Source organism: Candida margitis (assembly GCF_024628925.1).
Source record: "Candida margitis strain CBS 14175 chromosome Unknown scaffold48, whole genome shotgun sequence".
Classification (NCBI taxonomy): Eukaryota; Fungi; Ascomycota; class Pichiomycetes; order Serinales; family Debaryomycetaceae; genus Lodderomyces; species Lodderomyces margitis.
This window is the reverse complement of record NW_026261861.1, coordinates 54,352-79,250: the sequence shown is the minus strand read 5'-3', so window position 1 is coordinate 79,250 and position 24,899 is coordinate 54,352. Positions and strand designations below refer to the sequence as shown.

Here is a 24,899-nt window from a genome sequence, read left to right as displayed (position 1 = left end):
AGGTGAAGCATTGGAGCCAGTAGCTAGTGTGCATGCGCGTTATCCTTTGGAGGCGGTGGCCTCGCTCAGATAAGTTTAAGTATGGGGAACACCTCTGCTATCTGGGAAAACATCTTCATAAAGTTCATGATTTACAGACATGGTTGGAGATTATATAGGTTTTCAATTTCTTTTACATGAATCAATGATGTATTTACTGTTGTAAGCTATTCCATCAGGTATACTCTACTTCAATGCTACTTAAAGAGTTAAAGTTTACAATGACAAAACTTCAACAAGAGCCATCCATGCTTCATTTAAATGATGTTTACTGTTTTCCAAGGGATCTATGGCTTATCGATGACGCTTTGGGAAATTGTGCTACAAGGTGTCCCCAGTATTGGGCTCTTTATCATCAACACTAATGTCTTTGTCAGTTTTGTAGATCACCTGAATCCCTTTACCACCTTCTCGTCACCATCGTCATTCATTTTCTTCAACATCTTCCTTGGAGAGGTATTTCTGGAATAACAGGGGAGGAACAACTAGAGAAGCCACAATCGTTTTGCCCGCTTTTTTGAGAGGATTTCTTCTTGATGAATTTCTCTGCTTCTTGCAAGCTTTGATTATCTAGCGCGAAATAAAAGTTACTAGTCTTTTGCTCTTTCTTCTACTCAACGCATTATCGATGAATAACTGCACCCCATGTCTAAAGAATCTTTAAACGATAATGCTTTTCAACCGCCAGACTTGACTTCCAGAGAACTGCTCACGTCGATAGTCACACATGATGGTTTCCGTTCTCGTTCTAAAACGAGTGCAAGTCATCTTCCAAGTCTCCCCAATTCGCCTAGCATTTTCTCTGGCAAGAATTATTTCGAACAGGAAAGCATAGGCTCCAAACAAGATGGGGCTAAAGAGAGCAACTTTGTTGAATTCGACTTGAGCTCGTTCAACTCGAAAAATAAAACTAGCGACTCGCTCCCTAGGGTGTTGGAAAAAGTATACGCTCCTTCTAACCCTGACACACCACAGATTGAGGAATGCCCTGAAGAGTATGTGGAAGATACTCAAGTTGAATTGGTTCCTGAAGCAAAAGTGGATGATTTCTTTAGTGAATCGAACTGGAAAGAGATGAAGACGATTTCAGATCTTGACTTTTACAATGATAAGGGTGAGCTTCAACATAAATCTGAATCGGGACATGACTTTATTGACAATAATAACATTCATTTCGGGTACACTAAAATAGACACAGAAGAACAAGTCAACAAATATGCGGCTCTAGACAAAAAGACCGACTTTTTGTTCAAGAATACAACTCGTAAACCTCGTACTTATGGGGAGAGAAATGTAATTTTTGATGCAGAGGATGAAGAATTTGATAATAGCGATGAGGTTGATCCAAACGAGGCTTTGAGTGACACAAAGGACATGCTTTCAGATTCACAGCGATTGGCGTACGTTGGAATGGCGAAATTGATAATGGTCGATATGGCCACCAAGTTAGTCATGGTGCAATTTGGAACGAGCAGCAAAATAGCAAAGCAGATGAGTGACTCACAAAAGCATTTTTCCAACTGGTCATCAAATACTTCCCTTAAATTGTATGATCATTTGGGACTAATAAAAGAGGAGAAGGAGATGATTGACAACTTGAGCAAGCATGGTGTTGAAATTAGTGATTTGTCAAAAAGCTTAAATTCTTTGGAAATGAAGAAGCACAACGATTTAGCTGATGGGTTTGATTTGAAATGGGTTTTAATTTGCGATTTGTTCTTGCTACTTCTTAGTGATGGTTATTATGATGCTCGTTCGAGGTCGCTTTTGATGATTTTTGCCGATATAGTGGGTATATCTAGCTTGGAAGTGTTGCAGTTTGAGCGAAGGTTGATGGAATGCCTTGACATGGAAACCAAAGATAGGTCTATTGAGAACAAAGATGAATCGCTAAGCGACCAGCTGTTTGTCAAGCGACAGATCAAAAAAAACAAAAACAGACGGTTAGCTATGATTGGATTGGCAACTTTAGGAGGAGGGCTAGCCATTGGATTATCTGCAGGATTGTTGGCACCTGTCATTGGAGCTGGTATCGCGGCAGGTCTAACTACGGTGGGAATCACCGGAACGAGTGGGTTTTTGGCTGGTGTAGGAGGTAGCGTTTTGATTACCACAAGTGGAGTTGCTATAGGAGCCAAAGTCGGGAATAAAGCAGGTGCAAGAAGGGTTGGTGATGTACAAACATTCGAGCTTAAGCCATTACACAATAATAAGCGATCAAATCTAATCGTCACTGTTAGTGGTTGGATGAACGGTGCGATGGATGATGTGCGGCTTCCATTTTCAACAGTTGATCCTGTCATGGGTGATATGTTTTCCTTGCTGTGGGAGCCGGAGATGTTGCAATCGATGGGACAAACGATTGGCATTTTGGCCAGTGAAGCATTAAGTACCTCAATCCAGCAGATATTGGGAGCCACTATACTAAGTGCCCTAATGTCAGCAATTCAACTTCCAATGGCTTTGTCAAAGCTTTCGTACTTGTTGGATAACCCATGGAATGTGTCTTTAGATCGAGCATGGAAAGCAGGGAAAATCTTGGCTGACACAATATTGTCAGGAAACTTGGGTGTCAGGCCCATAACATTAGTTGGATTTTCGTTAGGTGCAAGGTTGATTTATTCTTGTTTGATAGAGATGGCCAAAAGAGGCGGCTACGGATTGATTGAGAATGTTATTCTCTTGGGGTCGCCAATATCAATTGACATTGACCATCTTGCACAGGCTAGATCCGTTGTGAGTGGGAGATTCATAAATGGATACTCAAAGAAAGACTGGATCTTGGGCTATCTCTTTAGAGCAACCGGTGGTGGAATCCTGACAGTTGCTGGACTATCTGCCTTGGAGTCCGTGAGTGGAATTGAAAACATCGATTGTACTGAGTTTGTTGAAGGGCACATGTCCTACAGAAAGGCAATTCCAAAGATTTTGAAGTCGATAAATTGGGAGGTGTTGAGTGATAATTTTGCGGAAATAGAAGAACCGGATCCCGAACAAGGAGAGAGGCAAAGGCAGTTAATTAGTGAGTTTGACGAAGCAAGAGCAAAGATGGAAGAAGAGAAAGATAAACAGTCAGAACCAAAAGGGTGGAGGAAGTGGTTCAAGCCAAAAAGAAAGGATTGGTGGGATATCTATGGTCAACCAGGGACAGATAATGATGCTAATAATGCAACAAAAGAGGAGGAGTATAGTGTTGAAGAACCACCTGTTTTTGATTTGGAGGCGTTAGCAAACGAAGTTAGCGATATAGAAGCCACTGCAAAGGGAAAACAGAGTAAAGGTAAATAGATGGAGTGATTCATAATGCATAGCAGTCAGATACAACAGTGGTTTGCCATAATTTGATTTTTTTTTTAATTTTTTTTTTTCTTTTTTATTTTCTTCTCTGACTCAAAAAATTTTCCACCATCTATTCCACTACATTCAAACATCAATCATGCCAACCATTCCAGTTGATAAAGAAGATCTTTTCCAGTTATTGGGTAGATCATACACCACTGAAGAATTTGATGAGTTGTGCTTTCAGTTCGGTATCGAATTGGACGAAGACACCACTGAGGAATGCCAAGGTGACGAGAGACCACAGTTGAAGATTGAAGTTCCCGCCAACAGATATGACATGTTGTGTATTGAGGGAATTGCACAGGCTTTGAATGAGTTCTTAGGAAATAAGGAGCAACCAAAGTACACTTTGAAGCCGGAAACACCTGAAATTACTTTAACTATCAAGGAGTCTACTTTTCCTATTCGTCAATTCGCTGCTTCGGCAATTTTGAGGAATGTGACATTCGATCAAAGATCATACGATTCTTTCATTGCCTTGCAGGATAAATTGCACACGAACTTGTGCCGAAATAGAACTTTGGTAGCTATCGGAACCCATGACTTTGACACGTTGACTCCTCCATTTACGTATGAGGCATTACCACCAAAGGAGATCAAGTTCAAACCTTTGAATCAGTCAAAGGTCATGGATGGTGAAGAGTTGATGGAGTTTTACGAGAAAGATAAAAATATTGGTAAGTATTTGCACATTATCAGAGACTCGCCGGTATACCCAGTTATGTTGGACGCAAACAGAACTGTTGCTTCGTTACCGCCCATCATCAACTCGGACCATTCCAAGATTACTTTGAACACCAAGAACGTTTGGATCGATGTTACCGGAACTGATAGAACCAAAACAGAGATTGTAATCGAGCAATTGGTGGCAATGTTTTCAAGATACAGTAAAACTCCATTCGAAATCGAGCCCCTCAAAGTAATCTCTGAACACAATGGCCAGACTCGTGTAACTCCTAATGTAACTCCAAGGGAAGCTAAAGCTGAAATTTCATACATTAATTCGTGTTTGGGTTTGGATTATTCCGGGGAACAAATTGCCGAGTTGTTGAAGAAGATGTCATTGGAAGCTACACCTTCTAAAGACAACAAGGACCTTCTTGACGTTAAGATTCCTATTACCAGATCAGATATCTTGCATCAATGTGATATTATGGAGGATGCTGCTATTGGTTATGGATATGATAATTTGAAAAAGACTAAACCAAGCAGTGAAAGTATGGTTGCTTCTGCGTTGCCTGTAAATAAAGTTGCTGATATTTTGAGAGTCGCCAGCTCGCAAGCAGGCTACCTGGAAGTCATGCCTTTAACATTGTGTTCGCATGACGAGAATTTTGGGTGGTTGAGAAAGAAGGATGATGGAACCACAGCAGTAAAGTTGGAGAACCCAAAGACGATTGAATACCAAGTTGTCAGAACTACGTTGTTGCCCGGTATCCTAAAAACTATTAAGGAGAACAGGAAGCATTCGTTGCCTATTAAAGTGTTTGAGTGTGGCGACATTGTCTTGAAAGACGATAGTTTGGAAAGAGGTGCATTCAACCAGCGCAACTGGGCCGCTGTATATGCTGGTAAAACATCTGGTTTCGAATACGTGCAAGGTTTGTTAGGAAAGATCATGCAAACCATGAGAACACCATGGTTGGAGAACCCAACAGACGACACAAGAAGAGGTTACTGGATTGAAGAGGATAAAACAAACACGACCTTCTTCGATGGAAGAGGAGCCAAAATCTTCTTTAGAGGTCAAGCAAATGGTGAAGCCAAAGAAATTGGAAGTATCGGGGTATTGCACCCAGAAGTGATGAAAAATTTCGACATCCCTTACGCTGCTTCATCTGTTGAATTGAATGCCGAAGTCTTTTTGTAAAGTATATCGATATATAGTTATAGAAATTTGAGAGCGTTAATTCCCAAACACAAGTTCCAGGGGGAGGTCTGTTTTGTACAATCTACACGACTCGGTGGGATTTTTTTTTTATTTTTTAGTCTTTTTCTCACCAAAACAATAAATCGTTTCGTTGTAGCAATAGAGCATTCGATAACTTTGAGCACGCCACTGGGTTCGGAATTAAAATTTGTAACTGACTATTGTCTAGAGTTAATCATCGCTAAGTTAACAGTTGACCCATTTCATCAGTGTTGAAATCAGAGTCTTCTTAAATTTTCATTTGCCAACGTCAAAACACAATTAGAGAGAGAGATTAATAATGAGTGGTAGAGGAGCATCTTCGAAAGCTTATGATATGATAATGAAGTTGTTGTTGGTAGGTGATTCCGGGGTTGGGAAGTCATGTTTGTTGTTGAGATTTGTTGAGGACAAATTTAACCCATCCTTCATCACGACCATTGGTATTGACTTCAAGATTAGAACGATTGAAAGCAAGGGAAAGAAAATCAAGTTACAAGTATGGGATACCGCAGGCCAGGAGAGATTTAGGACTATTACCACTGCCTACTATAGAGGTGCAATGGGTATTGTTATAATCTACGATGTCACTGATTCTAGAAGTTTTGAAAATGTTGAGAATTGGTTCCAAACAGTATCGCAACATGCGAACGAGGATGCCCAAATCTTCTTGGTTGGTAATAAATGTGATGACGATGTCAGCAGACAGGTGAGTAAAGAGCAAGGTGAAGAGTTGGCATCTAAGTTGCACGTGCCATTCTTGGAAGCGTCGGCAAAGAGTAACGAAAACGTGGATGCGATTTTCTACGAGTTGGCAGGAATTATCCAGGAAAAACATGTTGATGATAATGCGGGAGCTGCCACTGGTGGTGGTGCAGGTGGCATTGATGTTTCACAAGGAAACTCTGGTGTCAAGAACAATTGTTGTTGAAGAGGATGCCACGCGTGAAGTCGATGAAATTTAGAGATCACGTTTCTGATAATAAAGAGAAGTCTCTAACTTGTGTCCACAATATGTTTTATAAATTTGCAGCGCTTAATGCTTTTAGCAATATACAAGTACAACACTAGTTGCTAGGGTACGAAATCTAAATTTTCTTACCAAAGTAGACCCATTGGTCATCTAATGGCTTCTCTTCCAACTCTTCCCAGCACTTCAAGGCCGACATTTCATGACTCAAATTTAATTCCTCCGCAGCCTGGATAACAAGTTCTTCAATTAATCCATTACCTATTTTGTTCTCTATGTTTTCTGTAATCTCTTCGTCTTCCACTACTTTCAATCTGTTTTTAGTCAACTGTTCAACCGACTGTCTGTATACTGAATCTTTGGGGAACTTGTCATTTAGCACCTTCAACTGCTCATGGTATAAGGTAACAAGAGCAGGCCTTGGATCTGGATGCTTGTAGATACCTGTTATACCAGTTGGCAAACCTTCACCGGCCCTTACTATGACTTCTGACAACTTTAATTTGGGTACTTGTCTCAAAACTGAAGTAAATCTCATTGTGGCAACACGTGTATATTAATTAATGACGGAAGGAATGGTTGATTATACGACCTCTTTTGTTTAACTGTCAATTTAAAGCACTAAAAATTTGAAGTTTGTAAGAGTTATTTCTCTTTATTTGGTTGGCTGAGAACAAAAAAAAAGAAAAAAAAAACAGAAAAAGGAAAATCCCAATAGGGAAAACGAACTTCCTCTCATCGGTTCTGATTTGAGAACAGAGTTAAGGTCTAGATGGACAAACTATATAGAACTATTTACTCTTATGATGTTGTATAACCAAATAGATTAAAAGTCACCGCCACCGAAATCACCACCGCCGAAATCATCACCACCACCATAGTCGCCATTATCATAGCCATCTTGGTAACCATCTTGGTAACCTTCCATTCTCTCATGATCTTCCCAACCATTGATGGCATTTCCAAGAAGCATACCTCCTAGTAAACCACCACCTACTCCTAAAGCCATGTTACCTGCTCCTCCGCCAAATCTACTTCTTTGTGGCTGTTGCTGCTGTTGTTGTTGTTGTGGAGGGTATTGACCATATCCTTGTGGAGGGTAACCTCCGTAACCTTGAGGAGGGTAGCCACCGTAGCCCTGAGGAGGGTATCCATAGCCTTGTTGAGGTGGATATCCGCCGTATCCTTGTTGAGGTGGCACACCACCACCGTAGCCTGGTTGTTGTTGCTGTGGACGGTTGAATAGACCTTTACCTTGCGCGTCTTTAGGAGGAACATTCAGTGTAGAAGGGGCTGGAGATGCGGTTTCTGCTTTGGAGGCGTTCGGACTATAAGCTGGAGGCGGGACATCATCGCCTTTATCAAATACTGTATCCTTTGGCGCCTCCCATTGTGATTTCTTGGTCGCCAAGTCAACATAGAACCATGTTTTGTATTTATCATCGAATTTTGCAAGCCAACCACTTGGGACTGTTGGTGGCTTGTTTGGATCGCCTTGCGCCATTATATGCTGTTAAGTTTGTGATCTCAATTTCTGTCGAGGCTTAGCAATAGTCTTGATTCACGTGGTAGGTTCGCCACTTAGGTCTACTCTTGAATGCTTGATATATGAATAGTCCTGTAACTTTGATATAACCAGGTCTGACGGACAAGAATATATATAGATTGCTGTTTTCCGAGTGAGACAAGATTATATATAGGGGGAATTTCAAAATCTTTGATTACGTAACTCGACATGCCAGTTTAATTGGTAGCTCTAAATGACGCAACTCGGGTTGGCAGCGGTCTTTCAATTTATGACACTCTGGAATACTGAATACAAGAACAGTTACGTATAAAGACTGAGTTTAGTTCAGGAGGCAGTTGTGGAAGCTTTGTGGAGTGTAAAATTTAATCGATTTTCTTGAGTATTTCAATTGTTATAATTTTGTCGCCAAAGCTTTTGAGTGAGAGAGCCCACCTTTAGTTAAGGAACCGTCAGAAGCTTCTTTCCAATATGGGTTACAGATGCATTCCATTACACCCAGGACTAGTCTTGGACCAATCTCAAGAGCAACAAAGTGGCACCTTTATGGAACTATACGCATTAATAAACACTCAAAAAAGGTGATTTGAAACCACTTCCAATTGTAGAAAAGACAAAACTGAGGTTCGACTCTAAAGAAAAGGCTGATTATATTTCTTTGTAAAAAATTGAGATTTAATGGTGTTCAGAGACATAGTGATGTCAATTCCCATAGCTGCAAAAGTTCTAGCATCACTTTTGACAGTTGAAAAAAATAAAGGAAAAACAAAAACGCACACAACACGTAGCATACTCTAAAACAATATCCCAATTGAAGATGTCTGTTTGGGAAGAGTTGAAAACAGAAGATGGCCAAAGATACTACTATAACAAAGAGACTGAAGAAACAAGCTGGACCTTGCCGGAGGGCGAAGTAGCCAGTGTTACCCAACCTGGTTGGCAGGAGTACACTACTGATGATGGGGAAACGTATTACTACAATGAATCAACAGGAGAAACCACATGGGATAAGCCCGATGAGTTAGTCGATACTGGGTCATTTCAAGAAAAGGAAGAGGAAGAAGAGGATGAGATTGACCAGAATTTAAAGCTCCAACCAGTAGAACCGCCGACCAGCATGACTTTACCAACCAACTCAGCAGAGGAAGATGAGCTGGCCTTCCTCAAGTTATTACATGATAACGATGTCGATTCAACTTGGTCCTTTCAAACAGTTATGCAAAAGTTGGTAAATAAACCCGAGTATTGGACTGTTTCAAGTCCAGTAAAGAGAAAGGCGGTATACGAAGGGTATCTTGTTAAGAGATTTGAGGATGAAATCAAAAGTGAAACCAATGTCATTGAACAATTCAAGACTAACTTTATTAAAGAGTTGGAGAGATTGATAGATGCAAAGAAAATAGACTATAGAACCAGATGGATAAGTCTACGAAAGAGGCTTGTTCAAGAGGATAACCCCATCTTTAAGCATTCAATGTTGTCCGATATTGACATGGCCAAGATGTTTTACAAGTACACAACAGAATTAAAACGACAGCATGATCTTGAAGTTACACAACAAAAGAAACAAGCAATCGATGAGCTTAAAAACTATCTTCATCTGATCAACAATAGCTTAGTCCAAAAAGCATCCAATTTTCAGGAACTTTATGATCATTTAATAGAGGACCCTCGTTTCAAACAAAACAAGCATTTCAAATCCTTGACTCAATTGGACGTGCTAAAGCTATATGAATCAAAATTGTACCCTGATTTGATAGATCAGCTCAAGGAACAAGTCAAAAGCCAGCAAAAAGTGAATTACCGAAACGACCGCAAAGCACGTCAAAAATACCGTACGCTATTAGACACACTAAGATTGGATGCAAAAACAAAATTTAGCGATATTTTTGATCTCATAGAAAACGAAGATGCATTTATTGAATTATGTGGCCGGAACGGGTCCTCGCCATTGGAATTGTTCTGGGACGTTATTGATGAAAAAAAACAGTTGATGAAACTACGAAAGGATTTAGTCGATACAGTAGTAAACGATTTGATGAAAAAAGGTGAGCTAGGCCAGGGTATTTGGGCATCGAAAAACTCATTTATAGAGAAGCTTAAAAAAGTGAAGGATGACAGGCTATCACAGTTTAATTTGGACCTGGATGATAACAACAATGAAGTATTTGAAATATATCAAATATTGAAAGATGAACATGAAATGAAGGAAAGAATCACCAAGAAGAGGGGCATCTCGGAAGTTAACCTAAGTGCAGATGCTTCCAACAAGAAGGCGAAGAAACAAGTGAAAAAGATGAACTATTGATACGGTGGGTTAACATAGTCGTGTATATTTTACAAATTATTTTGTTCGGAACTAAATTCGAAAAGCTAAAACCAAAAATCAACGAATTCGCAATTAGGTCTCTTTCAACGTATACACGTCTGAGCAATTGAGACTCGAAACTTTATTTGTTTACCATGGCATGTATAAATCAACTGCCTCTCCAATCCACATCCGAGTTTTGCTAACATTAAACTTTTAGTCGCAATCATTAAAGCCATACTTGACAGCAGTCAGGTCCTCACTAACTGCCGCCATATGTTTACAAGACTTTTCATCCCAATTAGTGGAACGTCACAACAGACCTGAGGTAGAAGTCACCCGCGTACACGATGCTGAGCTTATTCTCAACCCCATGCATATAGCACGTAATGAAAATGAAAAGATTTTAATTGAACCCAGTATAAATTCAGTTAGAGTATCAATTAAAATAAAACAGGCTGATGAAATTGAACAGATTCTAGTCCATAAGTTTACTCGATTTTTGACTTCAAGAGCAGAAAACTTTTTCATTTTGAGAAGAGTGCCAATCAAGGGTTACGATATCAGTTTTTTGATCACAAATTTCCATACAGAACAAATGCTAAAGGATAAATTGGTTGATTTTATAATTGAGTTTATGGAGGATGTCGATAAGGAGATTAGTGAGATGAAGTTGTTTTTAAACGCAAGGGCTAGAGTTGTTGCTGAATCCTTTTTAATACCTTTCGATTAGGAAGATAGTTTATACGAAAAGAGAAAGAGAAAGAGAAAGAGAAACAATGCTAGATCTAGGTTGGCATATAATGTTACAAATAATTCCTGTAGCTTCACTTTGTACTTGACTCTGGAGACTTGGTGACGCGAGACGAATGGGGAGATTGTTCTGCATAGGTTGGTACCTTATTGACATATGCCTTGGGCGACACTGCTCGCGACGTATTTCCTTGTGACGTATGAGGCGAATTAACGACCTTGTTCTGAGGAGAAGGAACAAAGGGAGGTGTGTAAAAGCTCTGAGGCGAATTGTATGGCGAGTCTCGCAAATTAGAAGGCATTCTCATCCTTTGCTGATTAGTAGGTTTACCATCAAACGAAGGGGTGGGGCGCACTGATGCATGTGGCAGCTGTTGTTGCAGTTGTTGTTGCAGTTGCAGTTGCAGTTGCAGTTGTTGTTGCAGCTGCGGGGTGGCTTGATTTTGCGGAACTGCGAATGGGCTATTGCTTTGACTCGTTTGTGACACTGCTTGTTGATCTTGCACATTTGGAAGCACCATAGGCATGTCAATATTATCATTGAGCAAACCAGGTATATTTCTCAACACCAAGTCTAATTGGGCTAATGCCTCTGCCACCTGGTCAAATCCTTTTGATGAAATTTTCAAGATCCAACGATAATTGAATATTTGATCACGATAAAAATCAGCCTCTTCTTGTGTCGGCGAAGAGATGAATAGTATCGCGGCAAAAGTACCAATCAAGGTGAAATTGGACGATGATGAAGAGTGCCAAAAGGAGTGTATATGTTCTGGTTTCAAGTCGCGCACAAACTCAATTGACGCTAGTAAGCGTGTTTTAGCTGCCGAGCGACACACATTGACCAACTCTGTAGGTGGTGGATTACCCGCTTTTGATTGCTGGTAGATGATGGTGGTGATTTTTCTATGCAAGGTCAACTCGGTGGCAAAATAGGCTAAATGTAAATATCCATTGGAACACAATTTTCTTGGCTGTACCAAGCTCATCTGCAATTCACTGGGCAAAGAATAAAACCAATTTCGAAGCTGTAATTGTAACGGTTTAGCTAATCTCAAAACTTCGCCAATATCGGTAATCTCCCTCATTGCCTTCATTGAATAGAATTGATCCAAAATATCTGACAAAATCTTTGACAACGCAATCAAGTTTGTGAATACTTTTTTCCCAGTATCCAAATCAGACGATCCTTCTTTCAAGTCCCCATCGCCATGCTTATCTGGGAAATCCTCCTCATACAATTGTAAAACAATCCAGTTGTTTTCGTTGATATGGGATGGGCGCGAGTCCTTTAATGAAAGCCACTTATCCTCCATGTACACTGCCCATGCTAATCGTTTCCTCAAGCCTCGCTCCCATTTCGGCAATTTCCAATTATTGCAGTCCAAACCAAGCCCCAATTCTTCCGCCAACGATACTACTTGAGAGCAAAGAACCCATTCCGAATAGTCCGCGTCTCCACTATTCTGCACTTGGTTGTTTGCAGCTTTGCAGCTGATAATATGCTTACACTGTAGTAGCAATAATCCTGCTTGCACCGCACTCAACTTTGGACGTTTAAGGATTTCCTGGAGATAATTTTTGAGCCCGATTTTTAGTATAAGTTCCACATTCGGTTTCGGAAACCTATTCAATTGAGGATCATAATCCCACCACTGAATTGCTAGAACATATACCGCTGCTATTAAAGGGGCGGTAAATTCCCGATGAGTGCGTGCATATTTTTCCAAAAACACCTTCTTATGTACAATGGGATACGATGGGTGGATTATTCTAAAGTACAAATCAATCAAGATTTGTCCATGCGGAGAAATGAGTTTTTCAATGGTATCAACATCGTTTGACATTGTTTGGTAGGACTGCGGCGACTGGTCATCTTTCAACACAAAGTGCACTTTATCACTAACCTTTCTTAACGATATTGTATTGCTCAAATTGGCTTGTTCAATTTTCGTAGCTCCTCCCAAGTTGTTGTTACGATTACGTGAGTCAATGATGGTGTTTAATAAATTCACATCGTACAAGTAATTTGTAGGACCAACGTAGAAACTTGAGCGTGGGAACTGCAACGATAAAGTCTTTTTAAGTAGGGAGTTATTCATGGCTGAGTAGTCCTGAACTGGAGCAACCTCTCGTATCGGCACATCTGGAATTTGAGTGTTGTCAGTAGGCATTGCCTCATTTGGTTTCCCTCTTTTTAGAGTATCCTGCCCCATTTCAGACGCCTTTCGTTTCGCTGCTGGAGTTGTGTAAGTACATGTCAATTGCTTTGCTTCACATTGAACGCAGTTGTTTGTATTTGGCACAATGACGCACTTTGTTTTTCTCCGTCGACACTGGTCACATGGACGTCGTTGTTTTGTTGATTTTTGTTGGTTTGGACCCTGTGGAATTGAAGCTGGATCTATTGGTTGCAGATTCAGGGATGCATGTGGCAGCTCCGTTTGACTCACTGACTCCTTATATGGCAGAAGATGGGGTGGTTGATCTTGAGTCCCAGTTTCCTCCTGAGACTGTGTATAGTTTACTTCAGGATGGACATTATTCTGATATTGTATATGGTGCATTATGCCGGAGTTGGCACTATTAACGCCCGGGTTGTTCCCTGGTTGAGATATGTGCGTCGGTAATTCTATATTGTACAAGTAGTCAGCATCACTAGCATCGAACATCATATTTCCCCACTGTGGGTCTATATAGATAGAGCCAGGCTGTGTTGTACCAGGCCGAGAATTTGGATTGCCAAATGCTCCATTTATTTGGTTACTTGGGTTGTAAAAATGGGGTGAGTCCAGTGGGGCATCAGGAGTATAATTATTTGGGTAATTTGGTTTGACTGAGGTAGCTTGAGTTTGCTGGTTCCCGCTGTACAAGCCGGAGTTGTTGTAGGGTTCGCTTAGATTGTCCTTGTCAACGTTCAAATTTGGCACACTGTGATTGTGGGAAGGGTAATGGCCTTGTCTATTTGTATCATTTTCATTTTCATTTTCATTTTGGTTCCCATTTTTGTTCAATTTTGAATCCACATTATGAGATGAGTTCTGCACCACCATTTGAACTTTATCCGAACACCGTTGTTATAGCTGAAGGGAGTAGTAGAGTATATTATTCCGGTTTGAAATTTGTTGGTACAATTGTGGACTATAATTTACGACAAAACTTATCTCAAAATTTTTTTTTCGAATGTTTTTGTTTACTGCTCCACCCCTCTCTTTCTCTCTCCTTACAGAAAGAGCCTTGAGCAGCCCGGGGTACGCTGAGTTGATGAAATACATTAGACATAAGGAGTGAGAGTGGAGTTGTAGAGTGATATCTGTTGTGAGATGCAGTAAAGGAATAGACTCTCTGTTGGAGAGATAAACAGAGTGTTTGGAGGTGAGTTATTGGAATGGCTTAAACACGAAATCTCTATAAACAAGACACGCCTTACACTAGCACCCTATCTTTAAAATTGTTCCAAAACCCTCGATCGTAGTCATTTACCAAGTCATCAACAACAGACACTACTGGGGTGATATCATAACCCAATGATTTGGCCTCGTGGAGCAAAATTGTCTCATCTTTCAAACTTATATACACGGTGGCTCCAGATGAGTCCCTTGCTTTCTCAACATACACCTCATTATCTATACTGGGTGAGACTTTGTACAACAACTCTAGTTCGACAAGGTGCTCAATTTCACCCCACTTATCCAACTCGTTTGTAGTAACTCCCAAGTATATATATCTTAGGTGCAACCCGGTAAAGAGCACAACGATTGGTGTGAAAATAATGCATATGATGAGGAAAATACCCGTAACCTTGTTTGCATCAGTCGTTCTCGTAATTACCGTCCATAGCTGTGATATATGGGTTATTTGCGGCCACAATGCATCATAGCATAGAACTCCACCATATGCAAGCATGTTTATATTGGAAACAAGGAATAGCATAAACCATTTGTAATTTCGCCAACCAATGCAATTATTAACCCATACGCAATGATGGTCGTATAACAAGAAACAATGGCCACATACAGAACAGTGTTTTGACCTTGCCGGTTTAACGATCTGACAAGTGTTGCACTTGTTGTCCCTAAAGAATATTAGTTGATTTGGCTGATATGGATATCCTTTTAACGATTTGGAATCGACAAGACCAGGATCACTCAATACACAAAGAACCGTGGCGACGTAAACAAGGGCCATTGATAGTAGAATATAACTCAACTCGATTGAGCCCACTTCAATCATTGGTTTTGTCTTGACCCAAAACTGTTGAAAGCAAACAGTTATGACAATGAGGTAACCTATGGGCACCAACCATCCAAGATATTGAACAAACTTGCCATTAGTTTTTTGATCAACATAATTGTAAAAATTATTCAATTTACCAAACAATTGGATCAACTGATGTCTTGCATGTTGTATCGGTGTGTTTCTGAAACTCGGCGAGTCTCCCAAGACGAGAAGAATAGTTAGTAAAAATGAAGTTATACTTATTCCAAGTATAAGCCTGAAAAACATTTCGTTATAGCACACCAGAAAGTTTCTCTCCTTTTGTTAAAAAAGAAGTTTTATTCAACGCGTGTACTTTAATAACCCAAATAGGAAAACCCATAGAGAAGAAAAAGAATTAATTTTTTGTTTTAGACGAGGACCCAAATAAAAAAGTGGAACGACGAAGCGAGGCTGTCAAAAGTTTCTTCTACTACCAACTACCGACCACCACAGTTTACCACCCTAAGCGTCTCTCAGTGTGTGCACAAACAAATAATGACCAGTGCATCCTACTCAGCAATTCTTGAGGAGGAGATCGCCCATGTTCAAGGACTACTAGATTCAGTTCCATTTAGTTCAGACCGCACGACGCAGTTTCTCAATGTTTACAAAATATATCATCAAGATCTCATCAAGTTGAATGATGAGCCATACAAATTCCCCATCGAAGCAAGTAAACTTTTGAAACTAAATATCTCGCTAGGCAACTTACTCAAAGCGTTACAAATGGATGAAGATATTTATAAACAACAGAATTTACAACAGAAGCGATATTTAAACAAATTGAATAGTATACAAGAACGAAGATCGGCGACACCAACAGCGTTAAAAGACGAAGCTTTGCGGCAGTCCACTCCTGATCAATCAGTCAAACATGTGATAAACTCAGGTCAAGTAACACAATCACTACAGCCGCCATATCAAGTGCGTTTCGTCAAAAATATGGTGACCATTCTTAAGAATTTTGATATCGACGTGCCCGTGAAACAAGCACCACAGTATAGTCGCGATAGTACGACCTCATCATTTGGATCTGCTCCACATACCCCAAAACGCATGGTGTCAAATGGTAGTACTAGCGGGGCCCTATATACAGCAAACACATCTCCCATTAAGTTAAATTCGAAACAATTACTTATCGAGAAATTGGAAATTAATATCAAGTTGGATAACTTGTTTATATATAAAATCACATTCAAGTTGATTTTGGAGATTTATCAACGGTTGCAACAGAGCATCCAGGGTGAAACAAGTGTAACATCTTCTCCATCCAAGGTAAAAAATGATGACGAGTCGTCAATCTTCTCGGGAATTTCAGCAAATTCACAGGATTCAAATATGGGCAATGAAGAGTATTTAAAGTATGTAAACAACTTGCTACGTCGTATTAGCTATGGAATTACTCAGCCGTTTGTTGCATTGATTTTTCGAGAATATGTTGAGCAGCAAATCAGTGGTGACTTTGCTCAATTGGTAAATACTCTATAGGAATCTGTATAAACTGTTTTCTTTAAAGTAACTGCCTGGTAATCTATATCTCTGAACCATACCTCGCCTTGCCTAGCTTTCTCTAGCTTTCTCTAGCTTTCACAATTTCTCACCACTTCTTGCTATACCCACCACCAATCGGCAAATCGCCTCCACACAATTTTGCTAAACCTTCTCCCTAGTAATTTTCCAACCAATGGGAACAATACAAGGCCCAAAACCATCTGGATCTGGTTCATGCTTTCTTCCCATTGCTCTTGGGCCGAGAGAGCATTGTAAGACTCCAACAGCAGAGATTCATCGCCGGATGTGGCATATTCCGAGTCATACTCTAGGTAAGCATCGTCTTCAGTTAAATTATATGATTCAGTAGACATGTGGTGGGATGAAAGCTTTGTGGCGTGGTATATATTAGTAGTTCATGACTTATATTTTGTTTTTCGTCTTTGGCTTTTGGATTTTGGATTTTGGATTTTTTTCTTCTTTTGCGTCTGTGGCCCTCTTGCATAGAGTCGGGCAACAAGATTATTGAAGCCACCTTATGGCACATCCACAATCATGACGCAAATCGTCGTACTGCCTAGTTTACTACCTGAACTTCTACCTAGTGCATCAGATCGTTCTCCTAAACATATTCGCTTGTTTTGTCAGATAGTCAACTACGATCCAAGTACCTTCATTCTATCGGTGGGGAAGATCCCCACGCTTTCCAATATCGATACACATATATTTGAGATTAACATACGAGCTATACTACTGAATATGCAGTCAAGTTTGAATTTTGAAAAGGGCAATGTTATTGAGATTGATGGTCACTTTGATGGGAAGAAGGTTGATCCAATGTCAATTTGTGATATGAATTGGCTGGATGTCACCATTGAGAAACTACGAGTGTTGGAGTATATGAGTGAAATGAAAATAATGTAAACCATCCTTTCTTTGGTTTCATTGGAGGAGCAGGTGTTTGGATAAATCACTGTATGCAGAAGTACACAATTCGCGCATCTCCAGGAATAAGTTTTCCCTTCTCTTTTTTTTCGGAATTTTTTTTTTCCAAATCCATCAGAATCATTTATGTACCGACGATTACGTTCATTAATCAAGAACCTTGCCATGGCTACATCAAACAAAGAGGGGTCTAAGGTTGTGCAACAAACTCCAGTGCAAACTGTTACCAATGCAAATCACACAGAGTCATCCACGTTCAACTACACCAGTGAAGGAAAAGCAACCATTTTGACTCCGAAAAAAGATGAGGTGTTTTACAACCCGATTCAACAATTCAACAGAGACATATCTACATTATCCATAATAGCATACGATCAACTCCGTGCTGAGCAAGAAGAATTGAAGAATAAAAACAAAAACAAGAAACGTAAATTGCTTGGATTAACCATTTTGGAAGCATTATCGGCCTCGGGGTTGAGATCGTGTCGGTATGGATTAGAGATTCCCCACGTTTACAAAATTGTAGCCAATGATTTATCACCCGATGCAGTGACGTCAATTAATAGGAATATCGAACACAATAAACTTACGGGCAAAGTTATTGCCAATCAAGGCGATGCCATCAAGTTTATGGCGTCAACCACGAATAAATTCAATATTGTTGATCTTGATCCATATGGAACTGCATCTCCATTTATTGACTCAGCAATACAATGCATAGAAGAAGATGGAATGTTGTTGGTTACATGTACCGATGCTGCTGTGTTGGCAGGGAGTGGATACCCAGAAAAATGTTTTGCCTTGTATGGAGGTAACAATTTCGGCAACTCTTATATCAATAGTGAAACCAATCATGAAGTGGGGATCCGGTTGATGCTACAGTCCATTGCATCTACTGCTGCCAAGTACAAGAAATCAATTGAACCAATGTTGAGTTTGAGTATTGATTATTATTTCCGAGTGTGGGTCAAAGTGAAAACGAGCCCCATTAGGGTGAAGAATGTGGCCAGTGAAACGATGTTGACTTTTGGATGTAATGGATGTGGACATAAAGTTGTACAGCCATTGGGAATCAGAAACGATAATAAATATGTCTACCCAAAACTTGTGGGTCAAGCCAATAGTCACTGTCAATTTTGTGGTAGTACGTATACTGTTGCTGGTCCCATGTACGCTGGTCCCTTGCATAATCAAAACTTTATCAACAAGATCCTTAACATTAATCACAAATGCGATAAGCAAGTATACAAGACGTCAGAACGTATAAAGGGAATGTTGACGTTGGCACAAGCCGAATTGGATACAGTGCCATTTTTCTACAATTTGAATCATTTGAGCTCGATGTTTAAATCACCACCAATATCAATCGATGAATATAGCAAAGCAGTGGGGAACTTGGGTTATAAATTGAGTTTAACGCACGCGAAAAAGAATTGTATAAAGAGTGATATACCATGGGACAAGAATCTTGAAATTATTCGTCAATGGACAATAAAACAAAACAAGGCCTACATTGAAGAAATGAAGTTGAAATTGGCGTCTGAGGGTGTTTTGAATGAAAAGATTACTGATAAGTTGGTCCGTTTGGAACAAGATGTAACCTATAGTCCTAACTTGAATGAGAAATCGGTGGGTGCACATATTCTCAACTATTTTAAAAAGAAAGAGAATGAAGGAACAAATGAAGCGGCAACTAATGATGATGATGGTGCTATTGATTTTGACACTTCTAATGATGAAAGTGATAAGATTCTGCAATTGCGCAAAGTGAAGATGGTTAGATTTCAAGAAAATCCAACAAAGAATTGGGGTCCCATGGCAAGACCAAAGTAGACATGTACACAAATATATATATATATATATATGAATTTTCAGGCATGTGCTATATTCTGTGTAGTTGTATATTCTGTTGTTATTTGTCTAATACGACCAATTTTCATGCTAACAAAAACGCGAGGAGATATGGCAGGAGTTTCCGAACTTGTCATTATTTTTTCAATTTCATTTCTATTTAATTTTTGAATTTTTGTTTTTTTTCGCAACCAAACGAGGCTTTTATTTGCTGTACTATAGCGATATAAAGGAGTATTAAACAAAGAAGACATGACGTAACAAAGATATATAATGTAGGCTGGTTTGTCTGTCTGTAAATTTTTCTTTTTTGGCAGTGGTGATGATCATGTACTTCTTACCCCCCCCTGTTGATATTTATACAACCAAAAATGAAGTGAAGAGGTGAAAACACAAACTAGGAAAGAAAAGAGAGTAGCAATAAGTAGAGTCCACTTACTGTGCTTGTAAGTCGACTTGTAGAAACTGGTTTAAAACAAGTAGAATTAATTTAGTTGTTAATATATATAAATATATATATTTAAATTATACACACTCAGACAACAGCAACAACAGCAGAAACAACCAAGGGTGTTTTAAAGAAAAGCCTCGCTCTCTTTGCATCTTTAGCCCTCCATACACATAACTATCTTCTGCCATATAGGAGTTATATACTCTAAATAATCAAAGCAATGGCACCAGCAGCTAAAGCACCAATAGTACCAGCAGTGCCCAATTGTAAAGCACCAGCAAGACCAGATGAAGTAGCAGTAGTAGTATCATTAGTGCCAGCAGTACCATTAACAGCTGAAGTAGTACTGTTGGCAACGGAAGTGTCATTTTCACCTTCTGCCATGACTAAAGTGGTGGTGAATGTAGCCAAAGTGATTAATACAGTTGAGTATTGCATTGTGTGTGATATATATATATATATATATATATTTAGATAGTGACCAAAGTAGAAAAATGTGTAGTTTTTGGATAGATGATCAAAAAAGTATCTTGAACCAAATTGCGTTGAGGGAAATTTGATGATGTATTTATATTGTCATTTCAAACGAGGTCTCCCAAGGTTGTTTTATTTAATCTCAAATAGGAAATATAAAGGAATACATTATTTTAAATGAAGAAGAGGGAGAAGAATGAGGAAAAAAAGGAGGCTGGGGGAAGAAGAGCAATAAAAGATTTGGGTAATAGAATATGTGGTGTGTGTGGCTATGGATTTGAGTTTATATTGAGTTTCTGTTTTATATTTTTAATTATTTTTTTTTTAGTCCTTACTAAACATAAAAAGTACGATACTTTACACAAAAGATTATTATTTTACTGTTTAATTAATCAATTAATTATTCGTTACACACAAAACAGCAAAACCAATAAACCCACTACATACACTTTCCAATATTTTATTGTATTACACTTCTATTTATCCAACCTCCCCCCACCCCCCTTAACTATTGTTTGAAATTTAAAAGTTGGTATTCAGTATATTAAGATTTTTAAGTCTTAATATATTGACAAACATTGGTTCAGTTTTTTTCCCTTTAAAACGCGTCTCTTGAAGAAAATTGGAAAACAGCAATTATTTTACTCAAGAAAATAACTACACTTCCTTTCTTTTTCTTCTTTACTTGTTTTTTTTCTTAAAAAGGTGCAGGTGGTATACGAAAACACCTGCCTACCTCATCACAAAGTTTTATTTTGTGAGTGAGTGGTGGGAGTTGCTTTTGGTGAAGATAGACAAAGAGAGCACCTTGGTATTATATAGAATCATTTTCTTTCTCTTTTTGGGTATATCTATATTACATTTTAATGAAGAAATCTTCTAGAAAAGCAAAGTTACGGTCATGAGTTCACCTTTTCCCTAAATAATGTCCACCTATGACAACACTCATCTATTATGTCGAAGGTTATGATGAATCAGATAAATATACTTCTCTTTGAATATACAACCAACAGGTTACAGCCTTCCTTCGTTGACACCTACACAAGTGCACGTGCTAGTTTAATTAACTTTATTTACAAGGTTATTATATTTCGGGCTCAGCCGTGTTGGAGATATAATATAATTATTATGTATTTGTTTTAGGTTATTTCTACTGTTTTATACATATATGAAAAGTATCATTTTTACACAGCCTCCATTTCCTAAAACACGCAAGATATCTCTTCTTTTTGTATACTAATACTCCTAATAGTTTATTATCGTGATAATGGTATGTGTATTCACAATGTGTATGTACTATGTGTTATCTCACTGTAATCGTAAAATGAAGTTTGTGTAAGAATCTTATTGTATGTAGTTAAGTCTACATACACAATGCAAAGGGGTTAAATTAATAGTTGATGATTGGAATACTTACTTCAAGAAACAGAGTTAAATAGCCGAAGTACCAAATATTTGAACATGTAAGTTTGTGCTTTCATGGAAACACACATACACACACACACACACACACACATTCCTTTTCAACAAAAATATATTGTGGAATGTATAGCCGGTGCGGTCAAACAGGCTGGGTAGATGCATCAAATCTTCGAACCTATAAATTTACCCTCTTAGCTATTCAACCACCCCCCAATGTTTTATCTCCTATGTAGTCACTTCTCTACTTTTGCGTATTAATAAATAAACCCAACAGGCGATTTAACGTTTTTTTTGTTTTTTATTTTTTTAAATTGGTGGGAAGTTAACTAATTTATTATTTATTATTTATTATTCAAACTGAAAAAAAATATGACATGTCTTGTAAGTTGTCGTAACCTTCACCTTCATTTCCTAACCACACGTGGCTTCAACAATAACTTGTCCATTACAAAGTTGTGTGTCACAAATTATTGCAATTTTTTTGAGCTTTAACTTTACCCGTTTTCACTTTGACTGTGTTGCTATCGCGACAATCCCGAGAAACGCGAAAAAAGACAAAAGAAAAAGAAAGAAAAAGAACAAATATGCCAACAAAGGTTTGGCAACATAATCATTGGCTTATTTTTATGAACAAGCAACAAATCACTAACCTTGCCAAACATTTACACCGTTATAAAATCCCCATACTTAATGATATAGCACTACATTGTGGAAGTCCCATCTTGGGCACAACCAAAGCATCACGAATTGAAGGAATCATTGCTCAATACCAACTATACTTGACTCAGTGGCACAACTTGGCCTGTAGAAACACATTATCTATCGATATTGGTATTAAGAACTTCTCCTACTGCAAAACAACAACAAAAAAAACAACAGCAACGAGACCCACTGTAGAAGGAGCAACAGATGCGACGCAACAGAACTTGACTTCATTATCTGCTTGGCCAGTTATTGTCACGCATTGGCAGAAATTAAACCTCGATACTAAATACGGGTCATTATACACTCACTTACTTCATCAAGACACCATCCTCGATACGAAAAGGTACTTGAACCATATAACAAACCACTTGGTCGATGACATTTTAGCACCTAATTTATCCAATGTGAAAATCATGGAAATCCAACGTACCCGATCAAACAACAATGCTAAAACATTACCCACTATTTTAACAAACCATATATTGGAAAATTTAATCTTGCTGAAAATGTATCCATCGTTGGTGGTCCCCATGACCTCAATGAAGTTGATTCATTTTTGGCTTTATCGATTCATAACTAAAGAACTGATTAATAGTGGAAAATTGAAGAAGAATAACAAGATTATTCGTCGTGATTTGATTCTAGCTTGGTTTGGTAAACTTTATCAACTAGAAGGGTACGAAAATAACAACATTAGAACCAGCGAGGGCACAAAAAGTATTGGTTCTTCTTCACAATTGACCATGTGTCAATTACTTGATCATTTGCATTTATCAAAAGGCGATAAAACTGATGATTTAATCGATTCATTACTTTATAATCTTTGCATCAATTGTCAATTAAATCATCTTTACCAATTTCATACTTGCCTACAACAACAGAAGGACGATGATGACTACAATTTAATTGAGTTTGTTGAAAATGCTAATCAATTCCATTTGGATTTAATTCAACCCGTGATTGATAAATATCAACTAACAGTAAAATAGAATAGAACAGTGTGTGATACCCATGATAGACATATATTTTAAAAATATAAAAAAAATTAATAAAACTTAACCACTAGTAAAACTATATCCCAATATTCCAAACTCCCAAACTCACAAATCCCCAACCGTCTTAACCTATGGATTAAATACAATTCTTCCCTCATAGGCATTCTTTCTCAACTTTTCAATATACTCGGGCAACTCCTTCAATTTAGCACCCTGAACCACAGGCTTAACTTTACCCTCACTAACCAACTGCAACACTTCATCCAAATCATTAGTCGTTCCCCAAAAACTACCCAAAATTTGCACTTCGCGCAACGCCAAATCGCCCAAATCAAACGACAACTTGGGCGCACCCAATCCCACAGGAACAATGATCCCCTTGGGCTCGACATACTTTTGACACAAGTCAAATGTTGCTTGCACTGAAACAAAATCAAAACAGGCAGAATAGGTTCCGGGAAAAATTGAACCTGGCAAAGATTCATACACTTCATCAGCACCTAACTTCTTTGCTTGGTCACGGGCCTCCTTCTTTTTATCCAACACCGTGACCTTGGCTCCAAATGCCTTGGCAACTTGGATGGCATTGCCACCTAATCCACCAGCACCAACTAACAACACATTCGAAGTAGGCGAAACTTTAGCCATCTTGATGGCATGATAAGGCGTCAACACGGCATCAGTCGAAGCAGCAGCCACATCCGATGATACATTTTCAGGAATGCGCGCCAAATTGCGTGGTCTAGTAACTAACAAGTACTGCTGGTACCCACCATCATACCCCAAGCCAAACCAATCGCCAAAGGCGCGTTTACACACATTATCAATAGAACCACGACAATACTTACACCCACCACACCCATTGGGCCCAACACATGCAACACGGTCGCCAACTTTAAAGCTAGTCACATCGGAACCAACAGCAGCGACAGTGCCGGCAATTTCATGGCCCATGACATAATTGTCACCACAATCTAAACCTTCGTAGATGACATGCAAGTCAGAATGACACAATCCAACAGCATCAATCTTCAACAACAATTGTCCTGCCTTGGGCTTATGCACCGGCAAATTGGATTGTAAATTGAGTCCCGATTGTTTGGTATAAACGAACCCATATTGAGTTGATGGAATTGACATGTTGCGAATTAATGGAATTGATGAATAAGATGTAATTGCTGTTGCTGGTTTAATTGATTTCAAACTTGGTATGTATTTAAATGAATGATGGAATAAACGAAACATTTAAATTGGAAAATGCCAAAAAAATAGGAGATAATTGCTAATTATTATTTATCTCCCCACAAGATGTATTATTTTTAGTGTATTCTTTGTAAAGAGATTAACTTAAACCCCGAGTTCTCCGTTAGTAATTAACCATTTATTCTTTTTAATGACAATACAAATCGTCAATTTATATATGTAACATCAATTGATTTTTGTTGTTGTTGTTGTTGTT

At 38.8% G+C, this 24,899-nt stretch overlaps 14 protein-coding genes across 14 annotated transcripts; 8 read left to right on the top strand and 6 right to left on the bottom strand. All coding sequences in view use genetic code 12, as the record gives it.

Annotated features, from left to right (window-relative positions):
- Window positions 1-684: 684 nt before the first annotated feature.
- Window positions 685-3,327, top strand: CANMA_003989 (uncharacterized protein; the record flags this gene model as incomplete). The annotated part of the gene is made up of 1 exon (XM_051816217.1): window positions 685-3,327. The coding sequence occupies one exon, from the start codon at window positions 685-687 to the stop codon at window positions 3,325-3,327; it is 2,643 nt and encodes an 880-aa protein (XP_051670447.1).
- Window positions 3,328-3,475: 148 nt separating this feature from the next.
- On the top strand, window positions 3,476-5,251 carry FRS1 (phenylalanine--tRNA ligase subunit beta; the record flags this gene model as incomplete). The annotated part of the gene is made up of 1 exon (XM_051816216.1): window positions 3,476-5,251. One exon carries the CDS (start codon window positions 3,476-3,478, stop codon window positions 5,249-5,251), a length of 1,776 nt encoding a protein of 591 aa, XP_051670446.1.
- A 340-nt stretch (window positions 5,252-5,591) lies between these two features.
- Window positions 5,592-6,221, top strand: SEC4 (Rab family GTPase; the record flags this gene model as incomplete). The annotated part of the gene is made up of 1 exon (XM_051816215.1): window positions 5,592-6,221. The coding sequence occupies one exon, from the start codon at window positions 5,592-5,594 to the stop codon at window positions 6,219-6,221; it is 630 nt and encodes a 209-aa protein (XP_051670445.1).
- A 157-nt stretch (window positions 6,222-6,378) lies between these two features.
- MCI4 (Mci4p) lies at window positions 6,379-6,798 on the bottom strand (the record flags this gene model as incomplete). The annotated part of the gene is made up of 1 exon (XM_051816214.1): window positions 6,379-6,798. One exon carries the CDS (start codon window positions 6,796-6,798, stop codon window positions 6,379-6,381), a length of 420 nt encoding a protein of 139 aa, XP_051670444.1.
- A 288-nt stretch (window positions 6,799-7,086) lies between these two features.
- On the bottom strand, window positions 7,087-7,764 carry IFU5 (WW domain-containing protein IFU5; the record flags this gene model as incomplete). Its single annotated transcript, XM_051816213.1, has 1 exon — window positions 7,087-7,764. The coding sequence occupies one exon, from the start codon at window positions 7,762-7,764 to the stop codon at window positions 7,087-7,089; it is 678 nt and encodes a 225-aa protein (XP_051670443.1).
- Window positions 7,765-8,602: 838 nt separating this feature from the next.
- CANMA_003984 (PRP40) lies at window positions 8,603-10,826 on the top strand (the record flags this gene model as incomplete). Its single annotated transcript, XM_051816211.1, has 2 exons — window positions 8,603-10,072; window positions 10,314-10,826. The coding sequence occupies 2 exons, from the start codon at window positions 8,603-8,605 to the stop codon at window positions 10,824-10,826; spliced, it is 1,983 nt and encodes a 660-aa protein (XP_051670442.1).
- A 94-nt stretch (window positions 10,827-10,920) lies between these two features.
- DAL81 (Dal81p) lies at window positions 10,921-13,899 on the bottom strand (the record flags this gene model as incomplete). Its single annotated transcript, XM_051816210.1, has 1 exon — window positions 10,921-13,899. The coding sequence occupies one exon, from the start codon at window positions 13,897-13,899 to the stop codon at window positions 10,921-10,923; it is 2,979 nt and encodes a 992-aa protein (XP_051670441.1).
- A 373-nt stretch (window positions 13,900-14,272) lies between these two features.
- On the bottom strand, window positions 14,273-15,352 carry CANMA_003982 (palmitoyltransferase; the record flags this gene model as incomplete). Its single annotated transcript, XM_051816209.1, has 2 exons — window positions 14,273-14,686; window positions 14,864-15,352. 2 exons carry the CDS (start codon window positions 15,350-15,352, stop codon window positions 14,273-14,275), a joined length of 903 nt encoding a protein of 300 aa, XP_051670440.1.
- Window positions 15,353-15,601: 249 nt separating this feature from the next.
- CANMA_003981 (uncharacterized protein) lies at window positions 15,602-16,594 on the top strand (the record flags this gene model as incomplete). The annotated part of the gene is made up of 1 exon (XM_051816208.1): window positions 15,602-16,594. The coding sequence occupies one exon, from the start codon at window positions 15,602-15,604 to the stop codon at window positions 16,592-16,594; it is 993 nt and encodes a 330-aa protein (XP_051670439.1).
- A 558-nt stretch (window positions 16,595-17,152) lies between these two features.
- TEN1 (Ten1p) lies at window positions 17,153-17,521 on the top strand (the record flags this gene model as incomplete). The annotated part of the gene is made up of 1 exon (XM_051816207.1): window positions 17,153-17,521. The coding sequence occupies one exon, from the start codon at window positions 17,153-17,155 to the stop codon at window positions 17,519-17,521; it is 369 nt and encodes a 122-aa protein (XP_051670438.1).
- Window positions 17,522-17,668: 147 nt separating this feature from the next.
- TRM1 (tRNA (guanine26-N2)-dimethyltransferase) lies at window positions 17,669-19,375 on the top strand (the record flags this gene model as incomplete). Its single annotated transcript, XM_051816206.1, has 1 exon — window positions 17,669-19,375. The coding sequence occupies one exon, from the start codon at window positions 17,669-17,671 to the stop codon at window positions 19,373-19,375; it is 1,707 nt and encodes a 568-aa protein (XP_051670437.1).
- Window positions 19,376-20,048: 673 nt separating this feature from the next.
- On the bottom strand, window positions 20,049-20,282 carry CANMA_003978 (uncharacterized protein; the record flags this gene model as incomplete). The annotated part of the gene is made up of 1 exon (XM_051816205.1): window positions 20,049-20,282. One exon carries the CDS (start codon window positions 20,280-20,282, stop codon window positions 20,049-20,051), a length of 234 nt encoding a protein of 77 aa, XP_051670436.1.
- Window positions 20,283-22,366: 2,084 nt separating this feature from the next.
- Window positions 22,367-23,434, top strand: CCE1 (cruciform cutting endonuclease; the record flags this gene model as incomplete). Its single annotated transcript, XM_051816204.1, has 1 exon — window positions 22,367-23,434. One exon carries the CDS (start codon window positions 22,367-22,369, stop codon window positions 23,432-23,434), a length of 1,068 nt encoding a protein of 355 aa, XP_051670435.1.
- A 135-nt stretch (window positions 23,435-23,569) lies between these two features.
- ADH5 (Adh5p) lies at window positions 23,570-24,580 on the bottom strand (the record flags this gene model as incomplete). The annotated part of the gene is made up of 1 exon (XM_051816203.1): window positions 23,570-24,580. One exon carries the CDS (start codon window positions 24,578-24,580, stop codon window positions 23,570-23,572), a length of 1,011 nt encoding a protein of 336 aa, XP_051670434.1.
- Between the last annotated feature and the right edge of the window lie 319 nt (window positions 24,581-24,899).